This window comes from Mycteria americana, chromosome 18, assembly GCF_035582795.1.
Source record: "Mycteria americana isolate JAX WOST 10 ecotype Jacksonville Zoo and Gardens chromosome 18, USCA_MyAme_1.0, whole genome shotgun sequence".
Classification (NCBI taxonomy): Eukaryota; Metazoa; Chordata; class Aves; order Ciconiiformes; family Ciconiidae; genus Mycteria; species Mycteria americana.
Genome location: NC_134382.1, coordinates 4,187,203 through 4,208,586, shown reverse-complemented (window position 1 = coordinate 4,208,586; position 21,384 = coordinate 4,187,203). Strand labels below are relative to the sequence as shown.

At 42.8% G+C, this 21,384-nt stretch overlaps 2 protein-coding genes across 10 annotated transcripts in view; one reads left to right on the top strand and one right to left on the bottom strand.

Moving 5' to 3' along the window:
* The window catches only part of HTR6 (5-hydroxytryptamine receptor 6), a 40,513-nt gene that overhangs the window by 5,468 nt on the left and 13,661 nt on the right, over positions 1-21,384 (bottom strand). Inside the window, exons 4-6 of one of the 5 annotated variants that reach the window (XR_012778341.1) lie at positions 20,856-20,950; positions 10,916-11,026; positions 10,239-10,415 (exon numbers count right to left, since the gene is read on the bottom strand). The gene's annotated coding sequence lies outside the window, so the exon portion shown is untranslated. Of the gene's footprint in view, positions 1-10,238; positions 10,416-10,915; positions 11,027-11,477; positions 20,951-21,384 lie in introns of those variants that run through there. The other 4 variants (XR_012778344.1, XR_012778338.1, XR_012778339.1 and 1 more) reach the window with 4 other exon arrangements.
* Positions 1-21,384, top strand: part of TMCO4 (transmembrane and coiled-coil domains 4) — a 41,304-nt gene that overhangs the window by 17,329 nt on the left and 2,591 nt on the right. For all 5 annotated transcript variants that reach the window (XM_075520707.1, XM_075520706.1, XM_075520709.1 and 2 more), the window contains 5 exons: positions 1,998-2,162; positions 2,723-2,859; positions 4,369-4,453; positions 8,258-8,375; positions 11,363-11,480. In XM_075520707.1, coding sequence (XP_075376822.1) covers positions 1,998-2,162; positions 2,723-2,859; positions 4,369-4,453; positions 8,258-8,375; positions 11,363-11,480 — 623 coding nt within the window. The remainder of the gene's footprint in view (positions 1-1,997; positions 2,163-2,722; positions 2,860-4,368; positions 4,454-8,257; positions 8,376-11,362; positions 11,481-21,384) is intronic.

Here is a 21,384-nt window from a genome sequence, read left to right as displayed (position 1 = left end):
GTGTTTGTGCTCTCGTAGCACCGTGTCTTCCCCATACTCGCATGGCCTGGTAGCTAAAAGAGATCGACTCTCAACATAAGACTTTGTAACCCAGTCTGCAATCCCAATCAAAACAGAGGAAAGAGAGAGGGCAGTAAATTGGTAGTGATGGTAGGATTGGTAGTAGTCATAGCAGGATTGTTTCTGTTAATAAATGGGTATGGTTTTGCTAGGAAAGGTCTGTTTGGGGTGGATGATTTCCAGCACTAGTACAAAGTGTCTCACCTATCTCTGAGACCTTATGTTTATCCTCCAGCAATTAACAGAAAATAGTGTCTTTTTTCTTTCTCGGTATCTGCCAGCTAATGAGGTTTATTGGCAAGAAAGTCCTGTCAAGTAAATCCTGTTAAGCACAGAACTCAGGAGGTGAACTTACAGGCAGCAACCTTGAAAGGTCTGTAGTGTTTTACTTTCCAGTATAGCTTGTCATATAAAATATGTCAACTGTCTGCTGATGTGTTCAGCAACCTGACTGAACAGCTGCCAATTTATTCAGAAGCATCACAATTAACACTGGATATCATTAATGCAGAAGGATGTCTCTGTCCTGTTGCTTGTTAGGTTGCAGCTTGCTGTCAGAGCGAGGTTATTTTCACTTTGCATTACTGTGCTTTGGCTCTTCTCATTGTCTGCTTGCCAGGGGTCCAAATCCTTGGGGTTGGAGGGCTCCCAGGCACTGTTACAAAGACAAGTGTGTCCCTTCAGGAACCTTTTTGTGTCTGTTTGCCCTTAAAAGGGAGATACAAATGACACACATTCTTCTTCCATAACTAGCAATCTGCTATAACGTTTAACAAAGCAAAACTAGAATTGTCATCCCTTTTCCTCCCTATAGCTGTGTCTGTCTATTTACACACTTGCATGACTCGTTAAAACAGAGGGTCTGAGGACAGGATTTTTACGGAATTCGCTACCTTGTGATCTTTGAGCTCCCACTAGCTGCCTATCTGGACGTTCACAAATCTGACAGTACGTTGTGGTGTGATCTGGCATGGGGCTCTCTCATGCCACTTTGGTCAGCAGCTGCCTCAACCTGCCCTGCATCGTTTGGGGAAGGAACAGCGTGGGAAGGGTTTTAGTTAATTAAGATGAAAATTCTGCTCTGCCCTTCAGAGTTCATCTGCCATTAATAGCATTGCCAGGCCCCTCCTGGCCACTTAGCACAAGCTACACTACAAGCAGGAGAGAGAGTACAGCTTAAAAATTGTTCTTTCAGTCAAAAATTAGACTTGCACAGTGGAAATTATCCGTTATCTCTCAAACATCCAGGCACTGCTTTTGATTAGCACCTGGAGGGAAAAAATTAAACTGAAGTGGCTAATGAGGCTAGATGGCAAAGTAAAAATAATTGCAGTCTGGATCTGCAAGTGCAGATTCCTTGTTTTCAGACAGAGCCATTACTGCAATCCTTGCCCATCTAACTGAAGTGCTGGGAAGATGCTCTGCGATAGATTTTGGTAAGATCTTACATATTTTCCGTGCTTCTGGTCCCATTGAAGTCAGTCCATGCAGCCATTCAGCGCATCACCTTTCTCAGGACAGGCCCTCCGTTGGTCCATATGAGAAGATGGAGCTGCAGGACTTGGCCTGATGTCTGATGATAGGAGGAATGTCCTTAATACCTGATATAATTAATGTTAATGTCCATCTGTCTTGGCAGTCTCTGAGGCAATTGAATGGGTCATGAAGTCTGAGCCTGTCCACACTGCCAAGGCAGCTAAAGCTGCACAATTATTTACAAAGCCCAAATTTATTGTAAAACAGTGGAAATATGGAGTCTAAATTAAATATGATTTAAAATTTTAGTTTTAAATACGATTCCTCGTTATCACCGCATATCAGTATATTCCAGTGTCCTGCCAGTTCTTTTCTGATTCTTTGTTGGGCTCATCTTGCCAGGAGTCAGCCATTGTTGCATTTTCTCTGAACATGAATTCCATTTTTGCAACCTTTCTCAGGGAGCTTCACAGCGCCATGGAGCAGCATGTTGCAATCAAGTGAGCAGTATTGTCTGGCCTGGGAATCCAAGTACTTGATGGAGCTTGGCAACGCCTTAGATTCCCTGCTCAATGGTTTTGTGAACATGATGGCCCAAGAAGCACTAAAATTCACTGTCTTGTCAGGTAAGAACCTAAGTTGTATCAGATCTGTTTGAGTGGCTCTTGTCCAGTTTCACTGTTGGTGTCTGTTTAAAGGAGCTTTCCTAAACAAGGAAGAATTCTGAGAAGGCATCTCCCTTGGCAGTATTGGCACTGCCCTGCAGAAGTGGCCTGAGAACCTTCTCTGCCACATCTGTAATTTAGATTGCTTTCCTGGATTGCTGTGCCTCTGTGTCATTGACTCGTTCTTTTAAAATTACAGCTGGAAACACCTTCCTTCACGTGTGACTGTGTTTATTTCTCTATGTTATTACACTGTGTTTTACTGCTTTACATAAACCTTTCAAACGTGCAGGTTACATTCATGTACAGCGTCTGTTTGCCTCCATATCAGAACATCACATTCTTTCTTATCTTTAGTCTAGCAAAACATTTCTCCGATCAGCTCTTGAGAAAGAAGAACTGGCAATGACAGAAGGTCCTAAGTTTAGCTTTTAACTTCAGTGAACCATCTTGCTTTTGATGTTTCCTAAGAGCAGCCCAGATTTGTGACTATGCCATGCTGTTTGCTTTGTGTGTTGCAGGTATTGTGACGGCCTTGACTTGGCCAACTTCGCTCTTGACTGTTGCCAGTGTCATTGACAACCCCTGGGGAGTGTGTCTCCATCGGTCTGCTGAAGTAGGCAAACACCTAGCACATATCCTGCTCAGTCGACAGCAGGTAATTGGCTAGAAATTATCCAGGAATAATGTCTGGAAGGGATTTGGCCCACGGAGGTTAAGTTTTATAGTCATGCTAGTTAACTATCAAGTGCTATCTTTCCAGGGAGAAGAAATAATAAACTGAAAAATTAAAAAATTATCCATGAAGGTGACCAGCATGTATCTGGTTCATTGAGGAAAAACAGGAAGTCCCAAGTGAATCAGAGAACTCCTGCTAAGATTCGTTCCATTTAACCTAAAGCTTTTCTAAAGGAAGAAGAGATGCAGGTCATAAATGACAAGTGGCTTGACCCTGTCACAAACCAGCCAGGCCAACTCACCTAGTGGAAATTTGAGAACAGAAAGTAAAGATAGGTGAAAAAGAAAAGAGAATACAGAGTGTTAAAAATATTCACTGATAATTAAGAGACATGAGCAGAACACCGTAAGAGAAGACTGTAGCCATAGATGCACCATGAACCATGTTTTGCCTACAGAGAAGTGGAATGGGCTGGTACCTGAAAGAAGCGACAGAAGTTCTTAAGCCTCCCAGAGAAGGCTCGCAAAAGACGTTTCTGCCCCGCCAAAGCCTGCCATTATTTGCTGGGCTATCACTGGCATGGAGAGAGGCTGTTTTCTGCTGGCCACGTGTTTGTCTCACAGGCACGTTAGTCCGGTATCTATTATAGAGGAGCCCTATGGGAGCCGTGGCCCCAGAGCTGCGTGTCATAAATAACAATGTGAAACAGCAGAGTAGGAACAAACTGGATTTCTCATAAAAATACAATCCGAGGAAAGGCAATAAACTTTATTTCATACAAGCCCTTTGTTTTGCTGGGGGGCATTTGTTACTGCCTTTTAAGCATTTGCTATTGTGAAAACACACATTCCAATGTGCTGGAGCGTCTACAACTAGTTAGCGTGATGTCTAGGGAGTCCATCGCACACCTGCTCCCTGGTTAATACAAAGACCATTTTCCATTGTTGTTGAGATTAGGCTCCCTTTGATCTTATAGAAAATCTTATTAGGCTATTCAAAATAAAAGCTTACCCCACATCATTTTTTATAACAGCCACACAGTGCTGCTGTCATTCAGTCTTAAATCTAGAAGTGGTCAATATTTTTGTATTACAGCTTCTTCTTCTGTTTATTGAAACATTTCTAGGAAAATTTTGTTCCTTGAATTAGGCTTTCATTTGGAAATTTCCAAACACTGAAAAAAATTGTTTTGTTTCTGTTTGAAACATCTACTTTGTTGTAACTTCTGATCATTGGATTCTTTCAGTTGATTTTCTGAGTATCAAAAAATACAAAATCCTCAGATACGCAGAATTCTGAATGTTGAACTATGCATAACTTTAAGGATACATAATCCCTTTGAAATCAACCAAATTGCTCAAATGTTTAAAAGATCATGAACAAGCGTAAGTGCTTTGCGTATCAGGGTCTCGGGAATCCTATGGCCAGTCTCTCTTTCTAGGTCTAGAACAGTATTTGATGGCATTTCCTCCTTTCCTTCTTTCTTAGGGCAAGCGACCTGTCACACTGATTGGCTTCAGTCTGGGTGCAAGAGTCATTTACTTCTGCCTGCAGGAAATGGCTCAAGAAAAAGGTAAAATTCACCCTCTAACCTTTTTCTCCTTTATTTTCCTTACTGCTGGTAGAGAAGTTTTTCTTCCAAGAGGAAGAGTTCTTCTGGAGCAGAGCTTGGGTCTTTTAGGATAGGACAGAAACCTAAAATAATGGTTTTGAAATGCATTTGGAGCCAAATTCTACTGTCATTTCCACCAGTTCAGTGGATTAAATCTGCTGTCTTCACTCGAGGTGCTCCAGTGTGTCAGTTTGGTCTCCAGTCTGTAAACAACAACTTGACATTTTGTGACATTCGACTGCTAGATAGTCTGTGAGCTGCCCACGCGCCACTGTGATCTTGGCAGAGGATGCTTTGCCTTTATTGGAAGCTCTCTGTAGCTATTGTATCTGATTCCCTGAGTCCTCCCTTCCATTTAAGTCACTGAAATGCCACTGTCATCTGCTATTTTCATGGTAATTTTTCCCCAAAGTCAAGTATAAAACCATCTGTCAATTTATTACCCGTTGTGGTTCTGTTTATTAATAGATTCTATTTTTAATTTAGAAAAAGAATAAAATCATTATGATCAGTTGATGTAAATTGCATCTTGGAGTTGAGTCAGTAGTGAGTGTGTGCATGCAGCCTGCCTTCCCCCCTACGTAGCTAATTTAATTCATTAACCATTTAGCCTCACAAAGAGTCAGTAATAAATAAGGAGCTTTATAAAGGAAAATGTTCAATAAAGTCCAAGAAGGTGGGAACAGAGTCAAGTGAGGACGGAGAAGGTCAGCATTTTTTCTGTTGACAGCTGTGTACCAGAACTTCACTTCTGGTTTAAGATGCAAGTCCTCAAATACAGGAATTCTGTTCTCAAAATAAATCTAATCAAATCCAGAATGATGCTAATGGAGTTATATTGAAGCCAGAACCCAGATCTTAATCTGGCCCTAGATCTACTCTTTTTGTGTCCTAAGAATGCCAGGGGCTGAGATATTTTCAGGCTTTTATTTAATGGTCTGCAGTTTCTTGCTGGAATAACATGGGACCGTAGCTAAGTAATACATGAAAGGAAATCATTAGGGGTCTTTAAGGTTGGCTGCCATTCTAAAGAAATCTAAGCATCGTAATTATGTATCATAGCAGCTCCCCACTGTACACTAATTTTTCAGTTCCTTAATTGAATTATGAAAGCTGAGCTGTTTGCTAGATGAAAAGCAGCATGTTTAGCGCAGATTGCCAAGGCGTTCTTCACATGCACATTCCAGCGCAAGCCACAGAAGGAATGGAGCTGGGACCTGGGACATCTGAGACTGATTTGGGTTTGGACTTGGATGTCTTGCACAAAATAAATACAAGGCCTAGTCTTGCAGGCCTTTTGTATCCAGATGGCAGAGGCATTTCTGAGGACAAATAACTAATCATGGATTATCCAGAGAAACACCATGGCAGAAACTCAAATTCTGTTAAAAGAAAATACTCTTCTGCTAAGCAATTAAATAACCTTTGGGATACTTCATCACAAATTACTTTGGAAGCCAGAGCTTAGTAGGTTTCCAGAAAATTACATTATAGCAGAAGATGTAGTAATGACCCGTCAGGGACAGGTTACTACACGGGAAGATCATTGGTCTGATTTCTTCATCACGATTCCCATGCATTTTAGTAAATAAGAAGTGTAAACTAATGAGAATGGATAATGGCCTGAACCTGAACCTTGAAGCCATACTGCGCTGGATAGGAGTGAGGAATCACACATTACATATTTGTCTAATACTGATCACGGTGTCCTACAGAACTGCATGTGTGACCAGTATCACCACTGGCTTATCATCTCTGCTGTGGTGAGGTATCAGGAATACTGCTGCCACACTCTGCCATGAAACACTGTCCTTGGCACCACATCTGCACACTGTCCAGAGAGAGCTACATTCCACCCCGGTCTCTTTTCAGTGAGGACTAACATGATGAGATGCTTTCCTCTTGGCCCAGTGAGTTGTACCCTAAAGACACAGCAAAGCCCAGCTCCCAAAGACTGGTTATGGCCTCTGGTTCAGCTTGTATCTTCCACACCTTTTCTGGACAAATCATCTTAGCAGTTTTTAATTTTTGCCCATCAGTAATTGCTTTCTGTTTTTTTCCCCCCTGCTGCGCAGACTTCATTATTCTTCATCATATAAAAGATTTGCAAACTGTGAAATATATTTAACTTATCTAGAGTGTCAGCAACTATGTAGGCCAGTGATCTGTTCTCAGGTTTCTGTCCCCCTTGGTCAACATTCGAATAAAATGAGTCTTTTTCAGCCAAGACTAAACATTTTTGTTCTGAGCAAGAAATAAGCTGTACAAAGGACTGGAGAAACAAAAGCTTCCAATACCTTGCCCAAATGTTCAGGATTCTGATGAATTAGCTGTTTGTTTATTCAGTTGGCTCACACTGTGGCCATGGAATTTAGTACCTTGGTTGGAACGAGCTCCCCGTTCGCAAGGCTCTGGGTTTCTTTTTCATTGCCCATGATTATGGGAACAGGACTTTATTGCTCACAGATTACACTAACAAAATTGAATTGCTCTTTGCTGTTCTCTTGATTGGTGCAAAATTTGTTTTGCAATAAGAAATAATACCACGAGAGCTCTTTGGGATTGTTGTCAGGCGCTGGGATTTACACTGCAGAGAAAAATGCAGGCACTGCAAGGCAGCTCCAAGTCTTTTACTGCTATTAGGGAAGGGAAACCAATCGATGTACATTTAAAAAGTCTAGCCAGGCAGCACCTTTCCGTCATAACTTGATGTGGTATGCAGTCATTCTCACTTTCACTTCCCCATAAACTTCAGCATGTTATTTTACAAAGTGCGAACGCCAGCCTGAGAACGGTTCAGCTCACGTCTTGTACACACTGGTCTCCCACAGGTGGAGAGTATGGATTTGGCATGCTATGCCCATGAGTCTCCCAAGATGTGCGCTGCTGTGAATTTCATTTAACTGCTATGGCATCAGGTGCTTGATCTCTCTTTATAAAGAAGATTTATGAATAGATATTAATATATTGTTTAGGAGTTTAGGAAAGTAGCAGAGCTGCCCACTATTTCTCAATCAGTCATTATTTCTACTGAAATTCCCCAGCTGCAGCTGTCTGATAAGAGAGGAAGATTTATTATGCTTAAAAGTCAACATTCCTTTTCAGCAAATCATGCCCTGGGCATTCAGGTTAAAGTACCCTTCAAGAAAATCAAACCAGTTTGATAGATTATCACTTGGTGTTGGCAAATGCCTTCGTTGTTGCCAGTTCCCAATCAATATTAAGAATTTGGGGGTTTTCTGTTGCATGTACAGGTCATGTTTTTCACGAACTCAGCTCGAAGGACTGGTTGTGGGAAGAGTTTTATCATGCTTAATATAGGACAACATTTGCTCACTATACGGAATGTCAGTCCCTTTCACCTGTTTCAAAGCGTAACAGTTCAGCTCTGTGCAAACCTAGATCAACAGGTCTGTGGAAAAAACTTTCCACAGGTTTGCTGCTTGAACTGCATCTTTCTGGACAGACGCCCGGCCACTTCTCCCTCTTGCCACTCCCTCTTGCCCGGCCACTTCTCCCTCTGAGATCCTCAGGATCTCTAATTTTCACATTTACTGACTCCAGCTGGAACTGCGGACACGTAACATTTATGCAAAGTGATGTTTAAAATCGTCCTTTCCATTGTTTCTGTCTTTAAAATTTAAACCACAGAAATGATGATTTTTCTATAGTGCACATCTGAACATACCCCTCCTTCATGTACGTGTAAAGATATATTTTCTGATCCGTCTTCTAATCTGAGCTGTTCTGCTTTCATCTTAATAGACTGTCAAGGCATCATTGAAGATGTGGTCTTACTGGGAGCTCCAGTGGAAGGAGAAGCCAAGTATTGGAAAGCTATCACAAAAGTGGTGTCGGGCAGGATCATAAATGGTTATTGCAGGTCTGTACGTGCTCAGTCCCCTGCTTCGTTATCCTAGCGTCACTTCAAAATGATTTTGTACACTTACCCCTTTTAAACATTTTGCAAGTGAATAATTGTTCAGCTGGTGAGTACATTGATTCAGTAGCGCCAGAGACAGCAGTGCCAGAGCCTCTTCCCTCCGGAGGCCTCTCTCTCAGATTAATTGGAGATGACAGTCTTCAGGAGACAGTTGAAGGCTGTTCTGTCTGCAGCTCTTGGCTGTTTGCAATGCGTAGTTACACTGGAAGCCTGAGGTGCTCAATATGTAGGTCCTCTTCATACGGTGTCAGTGTTATATCACCCTGGCAGCTTAAAGCTGGGTCAGTGTGTTTGTGTGCATAATTTGACATGTTCTAAGGCCCCTTTAAATCTCAGCCTTATGTAAAGGACTATAAATACGGCCGTTAAGTTCACTGACAGTTAAAGAATGTGAATTAAAATCTATAAAAGCTTTGAGATACAATTCACTAGGGGCTGCTTATGGGGAACAAGATGTGAAAATTGCAATGGAAGGGAAGGAGCTCAAGCAAATTGAAGATTTTTTTTTATATCTAGAGTCAGTTTCTGGTCAAGATAGTCCACAGGAACAAGATATTTTACTTACAAAGGAGGTATAGCTGGAATACCTGTAGCAAATTTATTAAGGATGTGAAAGAATAGAAAGGTTACCTTGAAACTAAATATCAGGCTTTTAAAACTGCGCAGGCAACTGCTATGCAGAGTTGTGAGCACTGCTGGGTGAGAAAAGGGAGATTCAGAGGCACGAAACAGCTGAAGCAATCTTATAAAAGCTATTAAGAATTCAAGTGACAGTATCAAATCTAATGACTGTGTATTGGAAGATAATTGTGACAAGAACACTGCTTACCAGCACAATTAGAAGAGGGGAAATTAAAACGAAGGCATGAAGCAGGGAAGACTAAGAGCATGGGAAAATAAATTGAGAAATAACCAGGCAAGAAGATTAGCAAAGAACATGTAACTGCATGTCAAGATAGTTTATAAAGCCATGAGCCCTCAGGGCAAGGACAGTTGAAAATGCTCTTGGTACTTTCCATACGCACATACATATGTATGTCTACATAATACGTATAAGATGAGGAAGGATGGTATTACTGTGCATCTAACATAGTGTATTAATTTACAAAGAAGAACTAAATAAAAGAGTTAAAAGCATTCAAGATGAAAACAACAAATTATTAATCCCATCTGTCAGTTAAGCTGAAAATTGTTGCTTTTGTCCCTTTTGGATCACAGGAGGTTTTATGGATGCCGGATGTGCATACCAGTTACAGTATTTCTTCATGTGACATAAGGATAAAGCAATTGCTGCCTCCTTGGGAGTGCTTCTGTGTTCCTCCAAGAAGCCATAAATGATAGTAATTGTTGTATGTAACTGAATTCACCCTGGCAAATACCGTTCCTCCCTGTGTTATACAAAAATCAATTTCACCACAAAAAGCTCAGTGTATTCATTTCCTATAATAAAAAAAAAAAGATCTTGTTATAGTTCAAAGCCTGCCTGTGCTGTTGGAATAAAATAGTATGTGTGTTTGTACCTCTCTGTGTGCAGTAATTTGGTTAGTCTCTGCTTTGGCAAGCCCATGTCTTGAATGTGGAATGATGTAGAAATTGTAGCTTGTTGCTCACAAATAGGAAGAAGCAGGTGAGGAGACTGTCGGGAAATACTCCAGTACGCTGGTTCTCTACTTTGTGAATTTGAGGGTTATTCAGATAGCGTGAGGGGCAGCTAGAGGAGGTAACTAAGAGATACGGAGAATTTCTGTGAGGATATTAGATATGAGAGAAGGATTGCACAAACATTTTGTGGTAAGACCTCACCTGATTCTGATTTCTCTGGTCTCTCGCTTATACAAATTGTGGCCTCGTTCTGTGACTTTAGGAGTAACTCTATTTAGGGCAGATGAACCACATTGAATAGAATTCCTGCAAGATCAGATTTGGACCCAATGTGTTGAGCTTCAGTCCAGTGTAGCTTGTCTCCTTTGGCTTTGATGCCTGGAAGGACATGGAGAGTGAAAGCCAGCTGTCAGAGCCGTCCCATCCGATTTCACAGCAGGGTTACAAATTCCTGGTGGGAAACCTTAACCAAATTAGTTAGACTTGCTCAGCTTTTGAAAGAACCCATGCCTGAGTAGCGTGGATGTGTTGCAAAGATTTTGCAGAGCTCTGTGTACTTACAACTTCTAGCATAGACCATTTTGGAGTGGACAGGAGCAGCCAGAAATGGTGCATTTCACCTGCTACCATCACAGAGTACAAATACCACTTGCATCCAACTTAAATCTACTCTATAGAGTGTAGTGGCGTTTAGGTGCCCAGATTTTATGCTGTTGCTCAGCGCAGGAGAAGAGGTTATGTATTTCCAAAGGACGCATCGCCTTCTCTCATCATGCTATAGTCTACCCTGAAACTGTCACAGTGACTTATGGCAATACTTTACAGTGGGAACAAACTCTTCCTAGTTCTGTCATTGAAACCATGTATTTATACAGTACCTATAAATCAGGAGCACTCCGAGAAGCTTCACAGTCGATATTTATGTCAGCAACATTGGTATTGTAGGCCTCATCACATTTACAGCTGTCTACAGGCTGGAGAACTTCTACCTATTGGTACATTAAAAAGATTAAATATGTGAATGTATTGCAATTCTAAGCAAATACAGAAATAAACAGAAGGGTCAGATTTTTAAACCTGCTGCATGTAATGAGACTACACCCATGAATCAGGGTTAAATTCAGACTTACACTACTGTGTCCGAGGAACCTGCCCTGAATTCAGCAACTGCTGTGCTTCCCGCATCAGACAAAGTTGCAGCAGGTCTTGGTCCAGACATCACTGTGCTTCCCTGCCCTTCTGCTCTCCTCCTGGTCTCAGTAGTCACATATTGCATTGGTTTGGCAACAGGGTTTATTCACGCTCTTCTTCTGCTCTGCTCCTAGGGGGGACTGGCTGCTGGGGTTTGTATACAGAACCTCTTCTGTCCAGATCAAGGTTGCAGGCCTCCAGCCAGTCGACTTGGATGACAGGAGGATGGTAAACATGGACCTTTCATCTGTAGTAAGTAGTACTTATATTCTCATTTTTTTCCATCCGTCCTTTGCTTGCAGCACTGTAACCTCACACTCATTGCTTAGGGGAAGATGGGATACTGAAGAGAGCACCTCTCTTGTGTACATTGTCCCTCTTTCCTTTCTTTGAGATAATTTTCATCTCAGACTTCACCATAGATTTTCTTGGCCCAGCCAGTGCTCAGTATTGAGCAAAATAATAAGAATTTGCCTCTCTTGTTGGATACGTTCGGGGTTTTTTGGTTCTGAAATGTCTCATACTGGAGACAGAAAATGCCATTATTCTCCCAGGAAGACCTTGCTGTCTTGCAAGCCCCGGATCAGCAGGTAGGTAGGATCAGCAGCTGGGAAACCTGGAGCTCAAACACAGGACTGCGGAGCAGGTGCAACCTGCAATCTTATCTTGGTGGAGCCTTCAACACTGTGCGGGTTCATACAGGGGCAAGTTGATAGGCCTTGTACCTTGGTCCCCTGGGCTGTGTTGACGCCGTGGTGCAGGAACCGGTTTGTAATTACAGAAGCTCTGTGATATCGATGGCTGGTTTGCTAGGTCCAGACCTGGGCTGCTGCCTTTTTGGAGCGTAGGTCTCCAGGAAGCAGAGATTCACCTGTATGTCTGGTAGACATTCAGTTTCCTCAAAGCTGTCTGGTGTCATGAATGATAAGCCACTTTGTGTCTAGCAATATTCAACTCAGTTACCCTAAGCAAACTAATGATCTCATTGCCTTGTCTTTACTCATGAGTGAGCTCTTCCACAGAAAATCATGCAGAACTTAGCTTGTGTATTCATATTCACAGTAATCTTGGACATGCGATCTTGTTTTTGCATATCTTAATGTTTTAACTCATTTTTCACTCTCTGCAAACTGGACTGGAAGGTGCTCAGCACAAAGCTCAGGATAATTCCATGGTCATTGTTCCTGCCGTGACTCCTCCCGAATGTCCCCACAAGCTGGTAGGGATTGTCAACATTGCTCTGGAGCCAAAGGCACTTTTAAGTGTTTTCAGATTTTTTGGAGCATCAGCCCACTGAGCCTATAAATATCCAACTGTTACCAGCTCATTTCATTCATTATAACTGAGCTACGTATAGCCCTTGCCAGAAAACACAGGGCTTAATGCTGTACGGATAAAATAGAGACTTTGCAGAACAAAATACAGGCTTCCCAGAAGGAAGTGGTATAGTAGAGGCTTTTAAACATGGCCCAGCACTGTAGCTGTTCTTGTATCTTTGCATCTTACTGGGTTGCCTTGGTTAGCATTTCCACATGCTTCCACATCCATTTTTTCACCGTCCCCAGAGATGCCATCAGTCGCTTGCGAGCAGTGACATCTGTTGCTGGCATGAAAAGGAAAATGGCCAAAGATGTCAAGCAGTGGTGGCACTGGGGGGACTTTTCCTGTTAGTTCAGTCCACTCTCCTCTTTTTGCCTTCTCTTCAGAGACCCTCTTTCTGTTGACCTTCTGCTTCCTGAACTTTAAAACCCCCTGGAGTCCTGCAGACTTTATCCTGCCTGGCTTGCAGCAGCCTCTCCGTTTTTCCCCCAGAGGAGCCGTATTTACATTTCAGCTAAATGAATAATGGTTGCAGAGCTGCTATCTGCTAGTCTTCTATTGTTGTGCATCTGTATCCGTGCTGCATGATGCCAACAGACAATCCCAGCGCTGTTCTCATTTCAGAAAGAGCTGACACTTTCACTTGCTTAATCTTACTGCAAAGCATTGAGGGGAAAAAAGAGCAACCCCCGCCGGGGGAAAAACCTGTATTAAGTAGGTGTCATTCTCTTGATCCATTTTCCAGACCATGGAGCTTTATGAAAAGAAATACAGTGCATTCTGATGAACATTTTAAAAGTAAAAGGAGCAAGAATGGGGAAGGAAATATTCAGGGGCAATATTTTTTAAAGTGGCAAGAAAGCAAAGATGGATTTTGCTGCAAATATAGTGCAGTAGCGTAACAGAAATATATAGAGAGATATTTTCTATAATGGAGACAGGCTCCATCCCTGCAGATGCCCTTGCTGGAGGTCCCTGTGAGTCTCCTGCCAGGAATAAGAAAGGACAAGCTGTGACAGAAGAATAAAGCATAGATGATGCAAAGGTGCTCAGTGTGCAAATATTATGCAGGCAGCCTCAGTATTTTAGGCATCTCCCAGTCCATCCATGATGAAAACTGGACTGGACCAAAGGGCTTGGTTCTGTTTGCTGGGGTAGCATCAGAATCCTCAAATGAGTGGAGGCCCAAGAGACCTCAGGATAAACAGGAGTTCACCTCCCAGGCATTTATTGCATGTCTCTCTTGATTAGTATGTTTTTTATCTGACTGTCAGTAAAAAAACTGAGGGAAAAATGTCCTCCCACTCAGCAAATGCAGTTACAAAAGCCTTCCTAATGGTTACAATGGGACTGATTTATTCAGTAGATTTATTTGACAGCACCTGTTACAGAGACCGAGGAAGTAATTGAGCTGTAGTGTATTAGATTGATTGCTGTTTGTTCAAATGGGATATTGTAGATTACATTTTGCATTAACATTTGAATATTGCAGAAATGCTCAGAGTCAGAATGTAGGCAGAGCATTTTCACAGAGGCTCACAAGTCAAGAAGGGTGCTTAAGTTTCTCCGGGCAGTTTTACCGCAGCAGAAACCAGGGATGAACTTGCAAGCTTGGGGACAGTAGGAATGCCTGGCTGGAAGTCTAGTAGGAAGCATGGATGGATCATGACAATTATTGCAGAAGTCAGTACTGTTTTCTCGTTAGTCCAACGTGAAAATTGTCTTAAAGATCTTTAAACTATCATTAAGTTTTGCATCAACTTTAAAACTCCTTCCTTTCCCATGCTTTCGATGGCAGCTAAATTCTCCTTTTCTTATTCTTCATCAACACGTTGTCTGGATGGCAGCTGCCTACCTGCTGCTGGTGCTCACAAATTCCTGTAAAGGCAACACGTGGCAATACCAACTGAGAGTAAACCCCTCCTTATTCAAACACCTGGAGTGCCAGAGCCGTGCTCTGTACAGCCCACAGACTAAAGATACAAGGTACTTTTTAATCTCTAGAGCAGTCGTTGCAATGGTACGTAGAGAAAACATGCTGATGCGTTTCACAGCCGTGTTCTTCTCCTGCAGCATCTCTGCACAACGGAAGGCAAAAGAGCAGAGCTGCTTTTTAGAGTAATCTGTGTCACACATCAGCACACCTTTGCTTTTTCCCTCTCAGATACCTCAAAAGCTTTTTACCTCTTCTTTTCTTTGCTGCTGTAACTGAGCAGTGGGAAAGCTCTCTGTATGACAGTGATTAAAAACCAAGAATAACTGATCTCTCTTTCCAAAAGCTCTCTCAGAAGAGGGGCCTAGTATTCCCACTATGAAGGAAGGCAAACAGATTCAAGGCAGTCTGGCCTTCAGCCAGGCAGGTACACAGCGTACACAAATACCATAAGCAGATGAAAAGTCTGAATTTTGTGAAATCCAACTGATTTGGCACTTCTGTGAGTCAGACTTTTTTCCTAAAGCGCATTAAACTGTGGGGTTTTTTCCCCTGTATTCCCAAGACTTGCAGCAAACAATTAGTTGTGGTTACGAAATGCGGATTAATTAAGAACCCTGGGGAGTTCAAAAGGCAAAAGGTTGCCTGTGTCTCATTACACCTTTGTTTCACTTGTTTCAAATGAGCAGTGCCACCTCCCATGGTGACAGGCATTAGCGGGATCAGAAGAGCAACAGCTAGGAGCAGAACTCAGCTTCAGGCAGCAGCTCGAAGGAGCCTGGAGAGCCTTCTCTCACATCTGGGGCACATGCAAGTCTCTGTGGAAACAAGTCTATTTGTCTGCTAGGCTATAAGGTCACAGGGATGATTTCTTCCTCTTTGTATGTCCCTGCAACCCTGGAGATTTCAGTGGCTTAGTTTTCTGTGATCCTTCTTGCTGTTGATTTGGGAGCTCTGAGAATGACACATTGAATACATATTAAATACATTTTTCCCTTTGGGATCCAAGCAGAGGGTGCTGGCAATGTCAATATGTTAGAACAGAGGAAGAAACTGAAAAAGCTTTTCCAAAAAAGTGCAAATGGAGCCATTAATAACTTGCAGTTTGTTTTTGCTTTGTGGCAGACACAAACTCAAAGGCTGGTGTCCCTCTTTGCTTCAACACAGATGTATTGCTTGATCCTGATGTACTCTTTGGAAGGCTGGGGATATTTAGCTGCTTCTAAAAGGCAGCTAAAACCATTTTATAGTGCTCCTTGAGCCTTTATTTCGTAAGTCTGGTGCCAAACTTCACATACACACTGCCACTCAGAAGCAGCGTGGTGCCATAACAGTGTGGCCTTCCTGCAGATTTACAGAAGTAATTTTCCCGTTTCCTCCATTGTGCCTGGAACGTGTGTGTATCGTTTCACGGTGGGTTTCCACAACATCTGTTTGAGTGCATACAGTGTTCGGACACCCTGACTACCCTGGGAAAAGCTGAATTTCTGGGACTGCACCCATCTCCTTTAGAAAAGCGGAGTTTACAAAGTGCCACGTTTTAGAAAGATTCACAGGTGGTTTATGTTTACATCTAATACAATTCAACGTATGAAATTTGCTATTCCGTTTGAATAACCAGCAAAGTTTTTATACCATTACATCTTTCTCCCATGGAGTGTAATGATTTGCATCACTTATTACCTTTTATAGATTTTCTCTTACACTTTACACATTAGAGCACCTTGCGTTTGAAAATAGGACTGTTCTTGCAAAGCCAGACATTGCAGACTCCATTCTTGACAGGCCTGCAGTGAACAGGTTGGTAGCTGTTGACTTTGCAAGCAGCTATCCCAATCACACAGACCTTACTCGAGCAAAACTGCCAGCAAAAGCAGTAGGAGTTTTCCCTAAGTAGTGTTAATAATGTTTGATTCTGCAAGCGTGGCTACACAAAGCACAATAAGGTGAATTAGGGATAGAGAATTTAGCTTTCTATTTCCTGTCTTATGGTGGAACACGAACGCTAATTCTGTATCATTTGTGTGTTCAGTTTTGAGCTTCATTTCTAACCTCTTCAGCTAACATGGAAAGAAAATTCAGTTGCACCATCCAATTAAAACTGTTAATCAAGGGGAAGACTGACTTAGCTGACACATTGTGTACCTGAGGTTTTCTCCTGTAGCACCGTTTCAGCTAATGTGTTTGAGATCTTGCAATTACAACAGCATGTGTTATTCATATTAGCTGAATGTAGCTGAAATACCATGAAGCTTATCACTGCCTGCTGCCCCAGTGACACTAGGGCAAGGTAAGGTCTTAAACTGGCTGCAGGTCCCGGTGTGATGGATTTGTAGATCGCATTGCTAAGGAGAGATGTTGCACTACTCCATAGCTGTTGAAATTTCCCAAATGCCCAAGGCTTCTTGCCCAGATACATCATTCCCATCAACTCATAAAGGAGATTAAGGGATGAATAAGCCGAGAACAGGTCATTGTCCCCAAAGATGGCAAAAATTCCCTCAGTTAACCAAAAGTGATCTTGTTTTGTGGAGTTGAGCTGAGAAGCTGGTTTGAATGCCACAAAGATGGTAACGTTTCAGCTGCCAAATCCAGTGTATTCCTGGAGCAAGCTGGGGAGAGGAAGGGTGATCGGTCCCTTTCGGTGTCACAGAGGCGTTGTCCTCTGCTGCAGGCAGGTCCTATTATATCATCCTGGTTATGGAGACTGAATGTCATCTCAGTGTTTTCATCTGGACTCTTGAAAAATTCTCCATAATCCTGGCTTGATCAATAGAGCAGATATTTTGGATCACTAGTGGACTGCTGTAGTTCATAATGTCAGGTATCTGGGTCCTCCAAGCTATTTTTAGGAACAGTCCAGTTTGATATGTCAATCCAGTCTTTATTTTTGGGGATCTCTTTTCCTCTGAGGCCCACGAGATTATGTTCAAATTATTCCCCAGCGGTAATTATATGCAGAGTTTATGCTGGGCCTTTTAAAACATTCTTTATACCATCTAATTTAAATAATTTCCAGTTGGATTAGCACCAAAAAATAAGTATGTGATTATAGCCACCTTAAAAGTGAGTGGCATGTTTTGCAACTTTGATGTAGCTGGAAAGACTCTTGAGTGTTCAGACACCAACCTAATAGCTAAAGAAAAGAACCGATTCCACTTCTGGCAGTCGTCAGTGAGAGCATCAGCAAAAAAAATAGTCAACAGCAGCTCTGCAAACAGTTGAAAAATTCATGGAAGCAGCTGTTGCCTTCAGCTGGCTGGCTTGGTGTGTGGAGTGCATTACCTGTCAGCAGAAGGACGTTTGTGAAGGCACCGTTCCCTTGAAACTCTTTCAAGGACTCTCTAATTAATTCAGAATTTATGAAGCCCCCTCTTCCTAGCTTTGTCCTGCCCGTCGTCGCTGATGTACAGCTGCTCTCCATCTCACCCCCTTAGGGCTTCAGACTTCCAAAACTTACTTCCTCCGTTTACTTCCTCTTGTTATACTCTGTATTTTTACTCCTCTCCATCATACAGTCCTCTTGGAATTGGTGAAGATAAATTGAGAGTAAAGCTGGCAGAGTTTTTCAGCAGTGGACGACTCCAGCAAAAACCCCAGTGTTTACTCGGAACTTTCAACATCGACATGTTCCCACAAATCATATCAAAGTTTGATGGAAAAAGTCCTTGGAAAAAGTTATTGCGTTGGTGTGAAATTGGCCCGAGTGCTGCCTGAGGGTAACGTCCCTCAGTTATCGTCCCAGAGGTGAGAATGACTTGATCAATAAGTTGTGGCTGAAAGATGATTGCATGTAAAAATTACAGTCTTGCTCAAGAAACGTCGCTGTAATTAAAGGAGAACTTTTACCAGTCAACTTAGTTTTTAAATGAGAAGAAAAATAAGAATTGAGTGACTTATTCTATTCACAAGAAGTGTAATTGTGCGAGGGGATGATTTAGAAGCAAAGCCTGTTAGCTTCAGCTGAATCATGCTCCAATCTTTATTCCATCAGTTTTTCAGAGCAGAAATAGAAACATTAAAGAGGAATAATGCAAATGACATTGACAGTATTTTCACAATAAATTCAGCTCTATAAAGTTTTCCTCAAATATATTTTTATTAGCTTCTCCTCTGCTGGAAGCCCAGGACCGTTAACGCTCAGGATATACCTATAGTGCAAGGGAGGACTTGCTGCAGATGCCAAATTCACATTGTTAAATAAATCCATTTAAATTCCAGCTTCTGAATTAGTGGACATGTTCACTGTCCTCACTTTTGGAAAACATTGTTTCCTAAAAACCCAAATTTTATTTCTGTTTTAACGTCATTCAGCCACAGCCTCTTTCAAGGTTTGTTTCATGTTCTTCTGGTTCTCACCACGGGAATCTGCTCTGCCACTGGCCTTTGCCGGGTCCAGCCATATTCCCCTGCCTGAGCAGCGTTAGGTCTTTGCCGTAAGCTTTCAGAAAACTCTGGAAAAACAGACAGGACGTTTTCTGCCAGGCTGAATGCCCTCTATCATGCAGGATGTACCCAGCACTCTGAATTAAGGCTTACGCTGACATGTGGGAATAACTCTGACCAGAGGAGCCTGCCAGCTTGGCAGAGATGACTGCATTTTGAGTGATAACCTGGCATAGCTTGGGAGTCCTCTCATCAATCAGTCTTTGCCACCATCTGGCAGAGGAGGGCTGCACGGGTTTGGAGGCAGTACCCAGAACTGACGATTTTTGGAAAGCAATAGCGTGGCGCTTGAGTTTCTTCCCTTCTTTACCAATGCTGCCCCAAAACTGGCTGGCAGTTTATTTCAGAGCGCAGGGTTGCACTCCAGTTCTCTTCCTGAACGACAAATTCACTGCCTCTTTTGGACACGGAGAGTAAACCCAAGAGCAGAACTGGCAATAACAAAAGTTGCTGAGCTGGCTCTATTGAGATATGCCACCCGCAGGCAGTTTGCATTTCATTGTCTGTGTACACAAAAGGGTCTGACACCAGCAGGAAGAAAGGGCTGCTGAAAAGTGAGGTGTGATTGTTATCTGAGCTTCAGAAACTGCAGCTCACTCTATTAACTCTTTTCACCCCCCACAAAATACCGTTTTCTATTAAAACAGATAGTATTTGTCAAAAGGGAATCGTGCAACTGTGCTGCCCTCCAAGGTAGTCATTACTGCTCCTGCTGAAATAACAAAGCTCTGGAGAGACGTTTTAACTTGAGGGTATCTTTTTCCTGCATGATAAAGTTGCTCTTTGGACGTGACGGGCTCAAAAGAAATCAAAGAGGTGAAATTTTCAGCTGGATTAATGACCTGCGCTCCTGTGACTTGCAGAGGGTACCTGTGCATCCCCGGCTCACGCTCCATGCCTCCCTTGCTCCTCAGTAATTCTCTGTGAATCCATAGGACGTCTGGTCAAGGAGAGCAGGAGGAAGGCACAGCCCTGCTGCTCTGTCCTTTGTCTCTCCCTGCAGGTAGCAGAGAGGCCAAGGGACTTTCAGCTGAGCTCTTGCAAATTACACAGCCCTGCAAAGCAAAGAGCTTTGCGAGCTGCGCCAGGCTTCGGAGCAGGTGTGTGCTCTTTGCATTGGCCGCTTGGGATCGGTGGAGGAGCTCTTTCTGAAGGAAGCTGGACAGGATCTTAAAAGAGTTGGCTCTGGAGCGAGCAAAGACTTCTTCTGCCATATTGAGCAGAGTAACGTCATTGCGATACCCAGTGTTGTGATGGAGTAAGAGTCTTGCCATGTGAGTCCGTGGCAGAGCCGGGATCGTACGTAGTATCTCCTTCCTCCCAGGTCCTTTCTCTGTCCACCACTTGGCAGGCTCCCCAAGCATCCCCTCTGGGCTGTGGGGTACGCCTTGCGTTCCTATAGCTCAAAACCTGAGAGAAGTCGGGATTCTTCCCCTGTCCTAAAGAGCTGGATGGATCCCGTGTTGGTGCTTTATCTGTTCTTTCGCAACGCTGGGGACAACCAACCGCAAAGGCAATTGAGTGGAGCCGTGGAGATTGCACCGGCTTACCGCTAATGGAGAGAGCTGCGTGGGAACTGCAAATTGATTCCATTATCATCTGTTCTCAGACACGCTGATCTCTGTCCCCTGTCCCCCTCCACCTAAAACTGCTGGCATTAATACGGAGAGCAGCATCTGTGCTGCAGAGCTCGCAGCTCTCCTTGGTACAGCGACCACCAGTGGGTTGGTTGCAGGCCCAGGGGTGGCATTATTTGTTTTCAAAGCTCCCGTAAATTGAACTGTGTTTTTATGACGCCGTAACCAGAGGCACTTATTGTACCAAATAAAAAGACTTCCATTTGAATTTAATAGATGCAGCTGATTATGCTCAATGACATTTTTGACACTTTTGGGTGGATTTGAACTTGAAAACCTTTCCAAACTTACTGAACTGACGGCTCCTTTCAGCTGACGGATCGATCCACCTGAACAACACTATCATCTATAGTCCTTTGGAGATCTTCCTGTGCGGTGCTGTAGTCCTGCAGCAGAATTAGTGATACAGGCAGCTGGCTTTGTTTTCCAATGAGCCAAAGCAACCATAAAATCACATACAACAGGGGAGAAGTCACCTAAGCACACTGATAAACCTACCCCACTGCTTTCATTTCCTTATAACAAGCATAAATATTACTTGCTTTGGTTACAACAACACTTTTCTATTCCATTTATTCTGAAATTCCTCCTGCACTTAGTTCTGACAAATATTCAAACAATTGTTTATTTCCCTTTAAAGTTTTTATTGTCCCTTACAATGTCTTAGGTGTTCCCATTCCTTCTCCAGCTCAGCCTACCCAGCGGAGGAATTCAGCTTTTCAGATTGCAGATGAAAACAGGCTTTTGAGAGGTGGAATTGCTGAATTTCCCCACCAGGATGGCTTCACAGCTTTAAAGTGGCAAGGCAATTTGCTCACTG